The following is a 17157-nucleotide window of genomic DNA, read 5'->3' as shown; positions in this document are numbered from 1 at the left end:
GATAATGAGGGAGATTCATTTCTTTGCACGGTTTGCACACACGATAAAATGTCTGCATTTGCTGGAAATGCAGTAAATAAATATTGCTGTGGAGTGGGAGCTCCTGGCAGCTGGAAAGGAGCTGTAAGGAACAGCAAATGGTGTGAGGGGATCATGGAATCCCACGCTGGGTTGGGTTGGAAGGACCCATCCCATTCCAACCTTCCAATTCCCAATCCAATTCCAATTCCAGCCTGGCCTTGGGCACTGCCAGGGCTCCAGGGGCAGCCACAGCTGCTCTGGGCACTCTGTGCCAGGGCCTCATCCTCATTTATTAATAATCATTAATGAACAATCACATCTGTGAAACACTCTGCAATAATTTGTCAAATTAAACCGTCTTCAGCCATCGGACTCTTAAAAATGATATATTTTTTAATGCAGTATGACTAAATTCATTTAAAATACAAGGCATTTTACCTAAATAAAAATCTAAATTATAGAATACGCCTTTGAAAAACATCCAGCTTAGGCCAGTGACCACACAATCCAGTTTATAAGGCTACAGCATCTCTAATATCATTAATTAAGCAGTTACAGGCTCAGAGGTACAGCCTTTGACAGGTGAACAGCATGAGGCAGGCGAGGCGAGTGCTCTGTGCCAAAACACCTGAATCCATCTTGAGAACACAGGCAAGATAAATGTAACTCATTTCCTGAGCACAAGCACGTAAATGACACCTTATTTGTTGATCATAAGGAGTGATTTGTAAAGTTCAAGTATCAAAATATGCAAATTGGCAGCACGCTCCATATGCAAAAGAGCAGAGGGATCCTGGAGACCTCATCCTCACATGGCTTCTGCCTCACTCTGGAAAAAGCCACTCTGAGGAGTTCAGAAAGTGCAGCACAAACACCTGGGCCCTGACAGCAGAAAATTCAGGAAATTTAGCTGGTAGGAATTTAGGAAAATGCCAGCTCGATGCAGAAATAGAGAAAAAAATTTGGGCTTTTCAAAGGGCCTTGAGCTGCACGGATTTGATGTGGAGTTTGTGTCTGGCAGGGCCTGCCCAGCTCCTGGCAGGCAGGGGCATCCATGAGGGTGATTCTTGTAGGAGCTGAGCTTTGATGATCCTCGTGGATCCCTCTCTGCTCAGGGTGTTCCATGAGAAATCCAGTGACACCATCATTAATATCTGCAGAAAGGCAAAGAAAATATAAAAACACCCCACCTTTGCAACAGGGAAAACATTGATTTTTTTTTTTTGTTCATAATTATCTTTTCATAGCCCAATTCCACCCACATGGGGCAATTATCCTATTTCCTTTAAGGTTCTGTAAATTAAATAACATGAACCTTTTACATAATTCATTATATAATTTTTCCCCCATTTTTACTCACATATACTCTTCTTTCCTCTAGTTTTGAGGAACTATTTGTTTTGAACTATTTGTTCTTTTTAATTAATTGATGATTTTTAGTTGAAAATTTAGTGAAAATATCCATCTGCCACATGATAACCATCATCTAAGGACAGTGTGATTTTTAGTTATAAAATAAAGTAAAGCAGAGCTGGGGGGACCAAAATGACTCTAGAATGATGCTGATTTTAACAATAAATTATCTTCTTTCCTTTAAGGTTGTGTAAATTAATCAATATGAACATTTACATAATTCATTATATATTTTTTTTCCATTTTTACTCACATATACTCTTCTTTCCTCAAGCTGAGAGCCATTTGTTCTTTTTAATTGATTGATGATTTTTACTTGAAAATTAAATAAAAAATATCCCTCTGCAACATGATAACTATCATCTAATGACAGTGTGATTTTTAGTTATAAAATAAAGTAAAGCAGAGCTGGGGGGACCAAAATGACTCTGGAATGATGCTGACATCACTGAGTTTAACAATAAATTATCTTCTTTCCTTTAAGGTTGTGTAAATTAATCAACATGAACATTTACATAATTCATTATATAATTTTTTCACCCATTTTTACTCACACATAGTCTTCTTTTCTCAAGTTGAGAGCCATTTATTCTTTTCAATTAATTGATGATCTTTACTTGAAAATGAAATAAAAAATATCCCTCTGTAACATGGTAACCATCATCGATTGAGAGTGTGATTTTCAGTTATAAAATAAAGGAAAGCAGAGCTGGGGGGACAAAAATTACTCTGGAAGAATGCTGACATCACTGAGTTTAACAATACATTCTTTCCTTTAAGGTTGTGTAAATTAATCAACATGAACATTTACATAATTCGTTATATAATTTTTTCACCCATTTTTACTCACATATACTTTTCTTTCCTCAAGTTGAGAGCCATTTGTTCTTTTCAACTAATTGATGATTTTTACCTGAAAATGAAGCAAAAAATACCACTCTGCAACATGGTAACCATCATCTACTGAGAGTTTTATACTTACAAAATAGTATTTTTAGTAAAATGGCAATTTTTAGTCATAAAATAAAGCGAAGCAGAGCTGGGGGGACTGAAATGACTCTGGAACGATGCTGACATCACTGAGTTTGATAATAAATTTCCACAGCATCCTCGCAGAGCGTGCCTTCAGCCGAGTGTCATGCTGCTGATTCAGATGTTAACGAAGACACGGAGCCAAGCAGAGCAGGCTGGGCTCCGTGGGGAGCTCCCGGCTCTGGGATTTGGCTGCGGTTTGGAAAGCCCAGTTCAGGCCTGGGGGGTCAGGAGAGCCCTGAGGCTCAGAGCACAGGAATCTGTGAGGAGGCTCTGTGGGCAGGGGAATCTCTGAGTGCTCAGAGCTCTGTGAGGTGCTCCAGGGTTGCCATAGAGACTCACCAGGTTTGACCAGGAGTGAACACAGAATATTCCGACCCTGAACGTGTCAAATGTTCTGAAGTAAAACCTGTGGAAGATGCTCTGTCACTCCCTGTTCTTCCAGTGAGTGGGGATGAAATGTGGGCAGGATGTCTGGAGAGCTGCTCTCCATTTCTTGCCACACTTGGGGGAATCAGAAAAATCAGAAAAACAGAAACTCCCACAGACACCGAAGGGTTTGATCTGCAGCCTTGGGAGAAGCTTGGATTGATGTAAAAATACAATACACAGATATTAAGCAGAAAAATCATAAACTCATATTTCTATAGTTGTAAGTAAGAATATGCCTGAAGTAAGGGAGAAACTGCACTGATAAGATGGTGAAGGGTTTATAATGTAAGGGTGGGGTTGTGTGGAATAAACTGAGAGTTCAGAAGTTAGAACAGAAGCAGATGTGTGCCTGTGAGACAGGAGCCCATTGGAGAAAAGTATCCAGAGTGAAGCAGAAGTGAGTAAAGGTGATGGGTCAGAAAAGCAAAATAAACCCTGTGGCACCTGTCCATTGGGTTAGAAAGTTCTGGATTGCCTTGTAACAAAGAACTTGTGACTGCTCTTGAGCTATGGCTGAATGCTTGCTCCTCTGAAATCTCACAGCCTCTAAGACTGTCTGAGCAATAAATCCTTCTTAGCCTGACAATAGTCCCTTCCCTTCATTTCTAAGAGTGACAATATTATTAACAATGAGCCCTTACGTGTCTTCTGGAAGGTTCACACCAAAGAAGTTGACAAGATGGGTCTCAGCTGATCAAGCTTTTAAGATTGCCTTCTTTTCCAGCATCATCAAGCCAGTGACTTCAAATCTGGGAAGGAATTAGAAGAAAAATTCTGCCTCTCTCCACAAAGACAGAAAAATTGCCCTAACCCCAAGAATTGCTCAGTACCCCAGCCCCAGACATTATGATGTTTGATATTCAGCTGTGTCCCTTTCCCAGTCACCAAGGTTCATCCTGCCCTCGGTTGTTCTCACCAGCCATGGCCCATTGGGGTAGGAGAGTGAATTCCAGTTTGCTTCCTTAAAGAAAAAAGTCCTGCCCTGCTGCTTCACCCCCAAAAATAAATTTCAATATGGTGAGACTGATACAAGGCATATCTTTGACATTTTTTCAATCTTTCCCCAAACTCTTTCAACATTTAAGCAGACAGCTCATCAGTGACATTCTGCATAAATGCTCCATGCTTCAAAGTAATTTTTCATGATGAATCTTTAAAGTGCCAGACTCTCTGATAAGTTAAATTTTGATTTTCTTTATATGACAAATGGTTAATAGTTGTCTTAGAGCCTTTCTGCACGATGATTTTTATCTCTCTTTTATTATGGTAATAATAACATCTAATATACTCTCTCATATCTGTCTTGTTCTTTCTTAAGGTCAAAATTATATCCAGAGTTAAAAGCAGCAAGAGACTTCTCCCTTTCTTCCACTTGGTATTTTCAGGGAATAAATTACCACATACAGGCAAATAATAGCAAATTAGGAAACCTAAATGTGATATCCATACTTTAATATGTGCTGGGCAATCAGAAACCTGAGTATTGGGATGTCATTACAACGAGGGAAGTTTCAGGCTTGCAAGTTAATTGGGTGCTATTACATCAGGCTATTTAATTGCCTTCCTTGCCAATAATCTGTGAAGAAGAAGAAGAAGAAAAGTGTTAATTCCTCTTCCTGTCTTTGGGCAGATTTTGTTGGTGGTGTTTTATGGGATTTGTTCTCTTCAGGTTCACCAGTGGGAACCTCAAACCTCCTTCAAAGGCAGAGATGTTTTTTGGGGAGCAGAGGAGAAGCAGGTGACACATCCTGCTCCTTGGGAGGTGCCATTCCAGATGTGGGGATGGGATGGGATGGGATGGGAATACAGCTCCCACAACCTCAAGGTAGCATCAGCCCAACCCCAGGGCCCAGCATAGGCTAGTTTATAAATTCATTAACTTATTTATTATCAATTTATTTAGACACAGCTGGATCTGCGTAGCCACATTTCCTAATGGATGGGTTCTCTTTATGGCAATGATATCACAGTTAAAAGGAGTTGAATTCTTCAATAAATGTGAAAATAAAAGTAATTTATTCAGTAAATCTAGGGAAATCTGGTTTCTAGTTTGAACTAGAATCAAAACTGGCTGAATCGAGTTTGGCTGCTCCAAACAGTGATTGCTGAGCTCAGGAATGGTTCTCACAGACCAAAAACAAGGAATCATCACTGGAAATTTATGTCTAAAGCTTCCAGAGGTAGATACAAGTTAGAGAGCAAAGCAAGGAAAAAAATCCTTATGGATTCAGGAATTCTTCATGTCCTCTCCCTCAGCCTTTCCCGCTATTGAAACCACCCTTTTCTGTCCCAAAACTCTTCCCAAATCCATCAGCCATGACACTGCTCAGTTAGGATGGCTCAATGAAGGCAGTTCCTTATTTTTCAGATGGGAAAATTGAGTAGAAATTATTTTTCCAAAGTCACAGACTGAATTACTCAGCCAGGACTGGCCAGAGCATTCCCAACTTCCCAACTTGCTCCTCAATCCCCACACAAAGCATCCCTCTTCCCACTCTCTGAACTCTTTGATCTTTTCCCTTTCTGTTATGTTAGCCAAGAAAAAAAGTAAAGGAATTCACAAATTATCTTCTCACAGCATCACGAATCCCTGCTCTCCACAAAGAAATAAAATTAATGACAACACATTAATTATGGTGCAGGTTGGCACCCCTATAGTTGTTCTCATTGTTCACTTATTACTGAAAAAAAGACATTTTCTGCCACATTTCCAGTTCCTGTCAGCATAAAAATTAATGTGCCTGGCAATGGCCCCCTCAGATCCTTATTTCCTGACAGAGATCACTGAGGTCACTCTCTGTTCTCTCCAAAACAAAGCCACCTTTAAAGTTCAGAGATGCGTTCAGCATTGCGGAGTCTTCTGTGGGTGGTGATGGCCAGAGCAGCCCTCCAGTGACAGAACTCCTGAAAGGCAGCTGGACAATCCACATTTTCCAGGCTTGCCCTGGTTTAGGTGATTTAGGTGACTTATGGCTCTTGGTGGCCTCCTGGTCCCATGGTTTTGTACATGCAGATCCCTCCAGCTGGAGTGTGGCCTGTCAGGGACTGGCTAAATCATAAAGAATGGGATTTTCCCAGCAGCCAATTTTTCTTGCATCCCTTGTTTTTTGTATAAAAGGGGATGAAGGTCTGTGGGAGCAGGACAGCAGCTCTGCAGCCCTCTGGAACATGCCCTGCCCAAAGACAAATGCCAAAACACTAAATGAGTTACTCTCATTCCTGCTCAATAAATGAAAGGGAAGAGCCTGATTTCCCAAGCTCCATGCAGAGTTCTCTTGGCTTAAAGACAACCTTGCTCATCCCAGGTTACCAAGGCAGGAACATATTCATTATGTAGGAAAATGTTAGCAAAAACAGATCTCAAAATCCAAACAAAGGTAAATCTGAATTCATTTGGGTTTTTTTGCTTTCCTGAAAGATGTTTTGGGTGGGGATATGAGCAGGACAGAGCTCTGCCCTGGGACAAAACACCTCGATCCACACAGCTGTGTGCAGATGCAGAATGCATTCATGGAATTAGGGAATCATGGGATCACAGACTGGTTTGGATTGAAGGGACCTTAAAGCATATCCCATTCCACCCCTGCCATGGCAGGGACACCTTCCACTATCCCAGGCTGCTCCCAGCTCCAATGTCCAGCCTGGCCTTGGACACCTCCAGGGATCCAGGGGCAGCCCCAGCTTCCACTGGCAACCTGTGCACTCAGGAACTGGTTTTGCTTCTGTCACCAGCCAGGAATCATTCCCAGCCCTTCATTTTTTCCATGGCCAAAGGCAGTGAAGTTCTGCTCCCTGGGGAGTCCTGGAGAGACCTGGAGAGTGTTTGGGATGGAAAATTTGCAGGACATCTGGCATGGCTGAAATGCCAGCAGCCAGGAGTGACCCAGGGCCATGACCAGCTGCAGTGTCACCACGGTGCCACCCTGGGCTTGCTCCCATCTGATAGTACCCAAGGATAATCAATATCCTTGGGCATTTTCCATGGTTCCTGGGTTCCATGGTTCCCAGGATTTCATGGTTCCTAGGATTTCATGGTTCCTGAGTTCCATGGTTCCTAGGATTTCATGGTTCCTTGGTTCCATGGCTCCTGGGATTTCATGGTGCCTAAGATTTTATTGTTCCTGAGTTCCATAGTTCCCAGGATTTCATGGTTCCTTGGTTCCATGGTTCCTGGGTTCCATGGTTCCTGGGTTCCATGGTTCCTAAGATTTTATTGTTCCTGGGTTCCATAGTTCCTAGGATTTCATGGTTCCTGGGTTCCATGGTTCCTAGGATTTCATGGTTCCTAAGATTTTATTGTTCCTGGGTTCCATAATTCCTAGGATTTCATGGTTCCTTGGTTCCATGGTTCCTGGGTTCCATGGTTCCTAGGATTTCATGGTTCCTTGGTTCCATGGTTCCTGGGTTCCATGGTTCCTAGGATTTCATGGTTCCTTGGTTCCATGGTTTCCATTCAACTCAGCAAACTCAAGATGACCCCAAAAGAACTCAAGTATTTAAGCGATTTTAAAACCCAGGATGTGTTAAACTTTTCAGCCTGGACAAAGACAGGCAGGAATGTGTTTGATCTCCTTGGATCAGCCAGAAATCATCCAGAAAAACCTGCTGTCCCACCAGCACAGCTCCATGCTGGGCTCACTTTACCCCATGAGCTCAGGGAGGGCATCACAGAGGTGATGACAACAAACCACCTCACTGTAGGGTTAAAAACGATCTCCTGAGCCATGATATTTAACAGGGAAATATTAGAAAACATCCACAGAGTGATTTATTATAATTAGTATCACAGCTTTGACTGCAAAAGGCATTGCAGAGACACTCTGCCACATTGTCAAGCCAAGGGCACAGCTTGTTACACTCAGGGGACACAGCCACAAGTAAAACTCACACGTATGTGACCTTTCCTCCACACCACATTTACATATTTCACATCAAGTGACTTTTTCCTTGTTTTATTTTTTTTTCCAACAGGAAATTAAAAAAAAATCCTAGATTTGGCACATTTCATCAGTTGAGTGTTGCCTACCTAAGTCAATTAATTGAGGCACAGGGAATGGTGCTGATACCCTGCCTTAGAGTGATTTCCCAAGATTCTTCTGGATATGAGATGAGACATCTCCAGAGACTGTTCCCTGCCAAAGTCATTTTGAATAACTATATTAAAATGCCAGTGGAAGTTACAAGTAGGGCCTGATTGTTTCACCAGTGGCCCTTCATATCATTGGAAACCTGAAATGAAGTGTACTTTAAATCTCTATTTAAATTACCAGTTGCCTTCAAGTAAATGTGATTTGGGATGGGAAAGCTCAGGAATGCCTCGTGCCTGGCAGAGAGGAGGGATTTTGGGAATACTCCGTCCTCCCCACAGGCTGCGCGCACGCATCTCCTCAAAGCGCGGGATTATCTTTGTATGAATCAAAGAGCAGCTTGATTAAAACTTCTGACAAAGGAGGGAAATTAAGCAAATGAAAACATTCATTTCGAGACAAAACTTTATGCCAGTGTGACTTTGGGAGCAAAGCCCTTCCCGAGCGCTCCCGTCTGCTCCGCTCGGCTGGCGGCGCTCGGGGAGCGACACTGGGGACTCTGTCAGAGGAGGCCTCGTCAGAGAAAAACACCAAAAGGAACTCAAAGCAAGGACTGGAACATCCGATGTCAAAACCTGGGCCGGGCTTTGGGACACTTGCTCAGGACTTTGCCCTTCGGAAGGAAGTTTTTTTAATTCCCGCTCCGACGCCGTTGCGGAAGGACCTTTTGTGGAGAGGGGACTCCGGGAGAGGCTTCCCAAGGGGCAGCTCCTCACCCCTGCCCACCTTGGACAGGCAGCTGCTCAGCAGCACCAGGCACGAATCCCATCTCCCATACAGCTGGCAGGTCAAATAAAAGGGGTTGGTGCTCTGGAGATTAAAGGCAAACAAACAAACAAACAAACAAGGAGGGGGAAAACAAAAAAAGAGATAAGAGAAGGTAAAATTATGGATTTGTGTATTTGCCAGGACTTGTGCAGGATACAGAGCAAAGTAGAAACACAAAAGCAATTTATGCTTTGAATGGCAGGGATGAGCTGTTATTTTCTAAGGATTTATCGTGTTCAAAATCAGATTTTTTCATTGTTTTTAGTACATTTCTGGACTAAAATACTGATACAATTGCATTTAGGGTATGATATGAATTGTTTTCTGTGATGCTGACCAGCTGTGACATAGTTTCCTTGGAACAACACAGGTGTTTATTGCTGGAAAATGAGATTTTTTCAGGGAAAAATGAAACACCAGTTTTGTATAACCTGGGTGAACATCTGAGCCTGAAATTACAGGTAAGAGAAAACAAAATACCTGTAAAGCTAAAATTTGGAGGATGCTTTCGAGTAGTTATGACCAATTCTGGAAGTAGTTCTGAATAAGTTTAATAATGACAAAATAGTAATGGGAATTTTAAAAAGTCTGCATAAAAACCCAGGCTTGGACAAAAATCCAGGGTTTTGCACACATTCCTTTTACTTGCACTCTATAGGACAAAAAAATGCCAACTACATAAAAACTTTCACATATTTCAACAGCCCTTAAAATAAACTGCATTTAATTACTGTTGAATTATAAAATAAAACCATTTCCTGGCATGTCTGTGGTTGCTCTGTGTGTATTTCACCATATCCTGATTTCTCAGCTGATTTTCCATCTTAAAGTCATATTCTGTAATCTCTAAAAATTCCATGCAAAGCCATAGGATTAACACCTGGAATTGCTGGTAAAACTTAATTAGGATTTGTTTTAATTCAGTGTTTTATTGCTCTTTTTTAATACTGGTTATTGAGTTAATTTTTTGTTTGTTTAATGACTTTTTCTGCAACCAACACTTTCTGCCACTGACAAGGCGCTTCCCAGACTGAATTTTCTCCCTAACATGAAAAAACACTTTTTGCAAGGAAAAAAAACCCTATAAAAACCAAAAAAACAGGCACAGAGAAATTCTCCTTTTGAATTTTTAGCTGCTATTGCACTAGATTTCCTGAACAAATAACTTTTCTTATGACATTTATTGAAGCAATTAAAGTCCTTTTAACCATGATATCATCGCCATAAAGAGAACCCATCCATTAGGAAATGTGGCTACTCACATCCAGCTGTGTCTAAATAAATCAGTTGATTATAAATAAGTTAATTAATTGATAAACTCACTAGCAATAAGTGAAATTAATACATATACATCTAATTGCACGTCTTTGAGATATGCAAGGAATTCAGATTAAATGGAGAGGAGATTTGTGATTTTCTCTCTTCCATCCAGGATTTCAGCTCCCCACACTCCACATTAAATATGCACTGAGTTGCTCACATGATTATTTCAGAGGCTTGCATATTTTATTAATAACACCAGGAAAAATTAGGCTATGCTCCAGGAAAATTAGGTAATAATATTTAACCAATAGCTTTAATACAAGAAAGCCCTTTTGTTTTATAAAAAATAAAAAACACAGCAGCAAAGAAGCAACCAAGCAAACAAAATTAATTTAAATAAAGAAGTAATTTAAGAGGAATGAAACAGATCTGGGAGTAATTGGAGAATGGGACTTACCATGGAAGGGCCAACTGGGAAACCCGAGCACACCAAAGTCATGGAGATCCACAGGATGAAAACCAAGTTTAACCTGCACAGTCTTCAAAGAAAAGCTGAGATTAATGAAAATTTGGACCAAAACCAAGCAAAATATGAACAGAGAGCACCCCATGCACCAAGAAACCTGCAGTGGCTTTACCTGCTCATTTTTTACCCAGCACTGTGTGTGTGAACATGCAGCTCCACATCCAAATTCCTCACATATCCTTTCAGTTCTTCCTCAGGTGACCATTTTATACCAGAGTTCAGGAGGGAAAATGTCATCAAAGCTGATTTTATTCTGACTAATTGCTCCTTGTTTGGCCTTTTCTTCTTGTTAAATGGGAAAATGGCAAGAACACGCTCAGCTGCCATCACCAACCCCGGGGATTTCATTTAAAGTGTCCCATTAAATGTCACTCAAGTGGTTTTATTGTTACCTCTGTGTCATCACTGCAAGCCTGGTCAGAGGTCTAAAGATTTCAAAAATCCATCTCAAGAGTTTGTTGCCACTTCCAATATATCAGGTGGAGACCTTGCAAAGCCTGGCAGTGAGGGAGAAACATTAAAAGTGCATTTTAAGTAAAAAAAAAATCCTCAAAGAGTCTTATTATACTCAAAACAGCCCAATACAAAGAATATTTTTTTTTCTATCTTTCTACCCCAGCATTATTTTTTTACGTGCTTAGTTCTAAATACACCAAATGAATTTTTTTTCCTGACAATTAAAATTCTTTGGACATTAATTTCTACTATGCAGCCATATCTCAGTCCACATTGAGTTTAGCCAATCCAAACTTCTATAGGACCAATAAACTCTGTTAATCTCATTAATAAACTCTGGTAATCTCCAGCAACACAGCAAATGTTTCATGTCTAAGAGCATCATTTGTTGCTGCAACAAATTTAATGGTGCAGTATTTTAGGGGATTCTTTGGTTTATTTATGCAGATTGGTGTGAAAGTGCTGAATCCCACAAGGTCTGGGAATGTTGGGCTGCACAGGGAATGCTGAAAAACATTAAATTCCATTTATTTTTTTCTGAGAATGAGCACCACATCTACAAAAACATGCTGGGTTAATGCTTGGACTCGCTGATCTGAGAGCTTTTCCAACTTCAACCATTCCAGGGTTTGAAAGAAAACACTGAGGATCATTTTTTGACAACCACAGATTGTCAGACATGCACATAGTGAGGCACAAACCCCAAATGCTGCATTTCCTTTAGTGTTTACACTGAAAAATCAGCAGAGAAGGGCTCCAAAAGGGACCTTGGTGTGAGTCTTTGGGGAGACTGATCTGCTATAAATGATGCCAAATTTCACTGCAATATTTCAGCTCATTTTGACGATCTGGAAAGGTCTTTTCCAACCATAATGATCCCATGATGCTGTGATTCAGTCTCCTGATAAAGTGCATTTCATTCCAGGAGCCAAAGAACTGTGAGGAGAAACCCAGTGGCATGGGAGAACCTTTAGGAGTTTTAAACAAAAATTCCTGATGTGATCTCTGCCTGTGGTTGACCATTTCTCCCTCATCATGGTGGTGCTGATCGTGTCGAGGTTGAGAAAATCCAAGACTCTGAAATGACTTTCTAAAAAGAAAAAGTGGTTTTAAAAGAATTGTGGTTGCTGGTGAAGCTCTCTGGGATTCTCCAGGCCCATGAGGGCTGAAATGAGCATAAAATTTGCCTCATTTAAAGCCTGCAGCTTTAAACTCTTTATAAAGCCATCAGCAGAACAGGTGACTATTGCATTTCCAGCCTTCTTCAGAGAGCAAATCCTGTCTTTGAATGGAACCTCCCATTCCCCCTCATCCAGGACCTCCAAGCCCAAGGATAAGAGGGTTGGGTCATGTTCCTGCTGCACAGAAAAGCACTTTGGGCTGGATTCTGCCTGGGCACTGCTCAGCTCAGCTCTCATTGTGGCTGCATTTAGTCCAACTCTGTTTTAATCTGAAATTAACCTTCACACAACACTTTTTGTGGAAGGTGAGGGGCCAGAACAGGTTGGTGATCAAAGCTCAGGGTTTCCAGGTTCAGCCTGAGACTCTCTGGGTGAAACTTTGCTGCATTATTGACTTAATTTTTAAAATGGTGAGTTGTTTGATCTCCCATTGGGCCTGGTCAGTCCCTCCTATCCTCACCTTTCTCACATCCCTCTAAAAGAAAGGGGTTTTGACCAGGTGAGAAACCACAAATTGCTTTGGAACTGAAGAACCACAGGATCACGGAATAGTTTGGGTTGGAAAAGCCCCCTGAGACTGAGTCCAACCATCCTCCAGCACTGCCCCACGTCCCCAGGTCCCACATCCACAGGGCTTTAAATCCCTCAGGACTGGAACTCCACCCCTGCCAGGGTGGGAGAGCCCTTTTTGGGAAGAGATGTCCCCAATATCCAACCAGAACCTCCCCTGGAGATGCAGGTGGTACCAAGGCAGGAGTCACTGAGACATCACCACAGGGCCCAAGGGCTTTGCCCACCCCTCAGACATGCACAAAAATATTTCCTGAACATTCCAACCTCTCATTTGCTCCTCCCTCCTTGGAGGTTCTTTTTTCCCAGATTTTCAGGATGCAGTTTAACACCACACACCTGTGATTTGCGTGCTTGAAGCACAGATGGAGATTTAGCTCTGTTCCAGATATTCCCACTTCAGGTTTGGAGGAATCAGGTTGAACAGAACAAGTGGCAATTGACATTTCTGTCTCCTGCTCTGTCTGCAGAGGCTCTGCTCCCAGGCTGGGTTCACTGGCAGCCATCAGAGGTCAAATGAATCATTAAGAACCACAATAAAACCTCCAGGCATCCATAAAATTTGTATTTTCTCAGAATAAACCAGCAGCAGAATCAGCAACAATATCCCTCCTGCTTGCCTTGTTGGAGGAATGCTGTATTGAACCTCAATGCTGCTTTCCTTTGGTTTTCCCCCAAAAATCATATGGAAGAACACAAAACTCACAGCTGAGCCTATCAAACCTTGCAAGTTTTTGAGGTTAATAAGCCCATAAGCTTTCAAACATGATAATTCCTTCTTCCAGCCCAATAGTCCAGCCCAAAGTGTTTTAAATTGGCATTGTGAGACTTTGCTAAGGGATCAAACAGAAAATGAATGAACACACCTCGACCTGTCCATTGGCATAACCCCAAAAGTTGTAAAACCACAGCTCCTGATAAAGGCAAGGCTCAAAATCTCGTTTCCTCCTGGGATGCTCCCAGTGAAACCTCAGCATGGCTTTGCTGGAGAAAGCTGCTGGGATATATTTTGTTCCAAACTCTTTTGGGGTTTTTTTTCTTGCTTTCAAGAATATCAAGAAAGCCAAGAGCCAGCGTGGTTTGCTTTCAGCCCACTGCAAGGTGCGAGCTGGAAATCAATCACAATCCCAGCACACAAACCTGCTGCTGACTCGGTGATAATAGAAAATCCCAGCAGGACACCAAGAGAGAAGAAATACAGAAAGCAGGAAGTTCATTCCTTGGGTCATTCCCTGTGTGCTCTCACTGCTGCAAGGGGACACAACCAAACCCTTCATCTCACCTGCAGAGGCACAGGGGAGCTGCTGTGGATGCACCTGACTGATTCTGGGCATTTCCCTGCCATGGAGATCTCTAATCCCCCCAAAACTGGGTGTCAGGTGATTGCCCCATCCCTGGAAGTGTCCAAGGCCAGGCTGGGCAGGGCTTGGAGCCACCTGGGATAGCATCAGCTGTCCCTGCCCGTGGCAGGGGGTCACCCTGAGGCATCTGAGGGGAAATGATGCCTCAGGTTTGGCTTTTCTGTGTTTCCCATTCTGTGCTGCTTTAGTGTGTGGGTCTGGGCTTCACATCAGAGGATGGTGAGCTCTGTGCACAGAGCAGGGAGACAAAACAACTCCTTCTCACAATTCCAACTCCTTCTGGGGACCAAGGACAAATTGTGGAGGGACAGAATGTAAGAGAATAGTGCAGAAGGCAGTCTCACACCTGAGGAGTTGCAGCTGTACCAATCACCAAAGATTAGGAACAGGCCTGCCCTTAATAGGCCACAGCTGTGTCCAATAAGAAGACGAGGGCTACAAAATGTGGCTTAGCTGGGTGAGGGGAGAGTTGGAGGTTGTTGGCTGTGCTGAAGAAGGAGGCAGTGCTGTGAGGGGGTGCCCATGAGAAATCACCAAAAAATGTATGGAACTTGTGAAATAAGATGACCACAACAACAAATGATCCAAATCTCAGGCCCAGGAGCACAAACCCCGTGGGCTGGAGAGAGAAAAACAAGCAGGGTGGGACTGCAGGGGCTAAAGCTGGGATGGGACAATGAACTGCAAGATGCAAATGGAGCAGAACTGATCCCAGGGACAGAGCCCGTGCCCAGCCGTGCATTTTGGGGCCATTTTGGTTCATCTTGGGTGCAGGCCTGGCTGGGCTCTGGTGCTGCCCAAGGTGGATCCATGGAGGAGATGCTTTGAATAAATCCCTGCTTTATTCTGGAGCTCTGTCCAGCCTCTGTTCTAACTCAGCCTTCCCAAGGCATCAACACTGGATGGGATTTAAGGTTTATCCCAGCCCATTCCAGGATTCTCTGCTCCCAGAGGAGAATGGCTCTGACTGACAGGGCTCAGGGGCTCTAGGGCCAAATGATGCAGCCTGGGGGAGGCTCAGCTCTTGCCCCCTGCTGCCCTCAGACATTTGGGCAATGCCCCCAAGCCAGTGGCACTCATGCCCAGGGCTGTGTCCCCTGTGCCATTTCCCTGAGCCACCCCTGAGCTCTCTGGGGAGGATGCAGTGACCTCACCAAAGGTCAGGCACAGGTTTTACACAGCCTGTGCTGGCTGCTGTGGGCACCCAGCTCTGTGCTCCTGCTCCAGCCTCAGAGCTCTCCAGAAGGACAGAGCTGTTTATTGAATTCCTTCCTGGCTGCCAGTGCTGCTGCCCACTGTGCCAAGCCCTGTGAGTGAGACACTGCTCCAGCTCCTTGCAGGCAGGGACAGCTCCTCTGCTGAGCCCTGGCACCGTGCCCTGGCTGGGAGGATGCATGGCTCCTTTTAAAAGCCAGATTTTAATGCAATTCCACTCAGACACTGCTGCCCTGGCAGCCTGAGCCAGCAGCAGCTCAGGCTCCAGCCAGGCCCCCTCGGAGGCTCAGGTTTGATCTGTGAGAGGAGGAAAATCAAAAGGCATTCAAGGCAGAGCAGCAGTGCCAGTCCTGCCCCCCTGCACAGCTTTGTTCTCCTGGATGGATGCTGAGCAGGCAGGAGGGGAGCAGCAAGGGCTGCCAGGAGATGGAAGGAACAGGGCTCAGGGTTTGTGGACGCTGTGAACCTCAGGATCTTCACTGGCACCTGATTTTGGAGCACTCCTGCATCCCTGGGGCTGTGCACATCACCAACGCGGCAAAGGGGACGAAGCTGCAGTTGGATCCTCCCATGCCAGGGGAAAAATTAGCTCCAAAATCCCATTTTTGATCCTACATCACACAGGAATCGTGGGCTGTGTCACAGTCACCATCCCCAGGATTTTAAAGTGTACGTCATCATCATCATCTCTAAATATATCAATTCCTTTTCCTGCTTCCAGCCAGGGCTGGTGTGGGCAGAGGCAGCACGAGTTCCTCACCCCAGTCCCCAGCACGTGTCCCAACAGGAATCCAAAGTGGCGATGGAAAATGTCACCACTCCCCACGTCCCACAGCACGTGGCACCTCCTGGGCCTTGTGCCAGGCCACACATGGGCACCCAGCCCCTGCTGGTGTCACCCAACCCCTGCTGGTGTCACCCAACCCTGCTGGTGTCACCAAACCCCTGCTGGTGTCACCACGCTTGGGCTGGAGCCCACTGGAAGTGGCAGGAATGAAGCTTTTGGCCAAAAAATTTTGGAGCACGTCAGGAAATGTTTCTAATTTATGGATCTCTCTCTTTTTTTTGTCAGGTTCCTTAGCACACCTTCAGGAAAACAACCTGCACAAAGCTCAGCATGGTTTGAAACAAGCCCTGCCTGCACCAAGTGTTAAAACCCTCTGAGAATTTATCTGGAAAGAAAGAGCAGAGCAGACAAAAGTTGCTCAAACCATCAAGGGGAGGCTCAGCAGAGGAAAAGTGGAGGTAATTAACGTTTTTGCTACGCTGATTTGCGCATGCCAACGTAATTTATGCGCTCAGAAATCTCTCAAATAGATCCTGCAGGAAGTGGCTGCTGAAGAAAAGATGTCAGTGCTGAGCTAAAAAGACACCTGTCAAAGCCAAACCCAAATTCCTGCTCAGATGCAACAAAGATCTCAGTGATCTGAGAAAGGCTGAATAGTTGTTGAAGGAGAAGCCAGGAAGAGAAAAGATAGACAAGAAAAGGAGAAAGGTTTTGAGGAGAGAGAGGAGGAAAGGATGTAGCAAAGTCTGCTGTGACTTTAGAGGAAGAGATCAAACTTTAAAGGGATCAAACTTTAAAGGAGTCAAGGAAAGCTAACATAAATATTATAAATAGCAAGGAATAAGGAGAAGGAGCTGGGTGGCTTTGAAGGGCACAATTTTTTATGGATTTTATGGCACTGCACCTCAAGGTTCTCCCATGGATAAGGCTAAGGAAAGACAAGGAAAACATATCCAATATTTTCTATTGGGATAATCTGGCTCAAGCAAGTTTGCATGTTTTCCCCTACAGAATCCCAGCACAAACCCAGTTGTTTGTGCTCCCC

The 17157-nt window shown here is 43.6% G+C and overlaps 1 protein-coding gene across 1 annotated transcript; it reads right to left on the bottom strand.

Moving 5' to 3' along the window:
* Positions 1 to 7819: 7819 nt before the first annotated feature.
* On the bottom strand, positions 7820 to 10749 carry NPS (neuropeptide S). The gene is made up of 3 exons (XM_071446350.1): positions 10655 to 10749; positions 10474 to 10555; positions 7820 to 8795 (listed from the first exon to the last, which is right to left on the bottom strand). Exons 1-3 carry the CDS (start codon positions 10660 to 10662, stop codon positions 8586 to 8588), a joined length of 300 nt encoding a protein of 99 aa, XP_071302451.1. The 5' UTR covers positions 10663 to 10749; the 3' UTR covers positions 7820 to 8585.
* Positions 10750 to 17157: the final 6408 nt, after the last annotated feature.

Source organism: Agelaius tricolor, unplaced genomic scaffold, assembly GCF_023055355.1.
Source record: "Agelaius tricolor isolate 1412-34295 unplaced genomic scaffold, bAgeTri1.0.p SCAF_22, whole genome shotgun sequence".
Lineage (NCBI taxonomy): Eukaryota > Metazoa > Chordata > Aves > Passeriformes > Icteridae > Agelaius > Agelaius tricolor.
Note: the sequence above shows the minus strand (reverse complement) of the source record. Positions and strands in the feature narration are given on the sequence as shown.

What these genes read in the sequence shown, in the direction of transcription:
- NPS (XM_071446350.1), bottom strand. An exon ending in TCCCAGTTGGCCCTTCCATG is followed by an intron (nt 8,796 to 10,473) that starts GTAAGTCCCATT and finishes TTTAATCTCCAG; the next exon opens with AGCACCAACCCCTTTTATTT.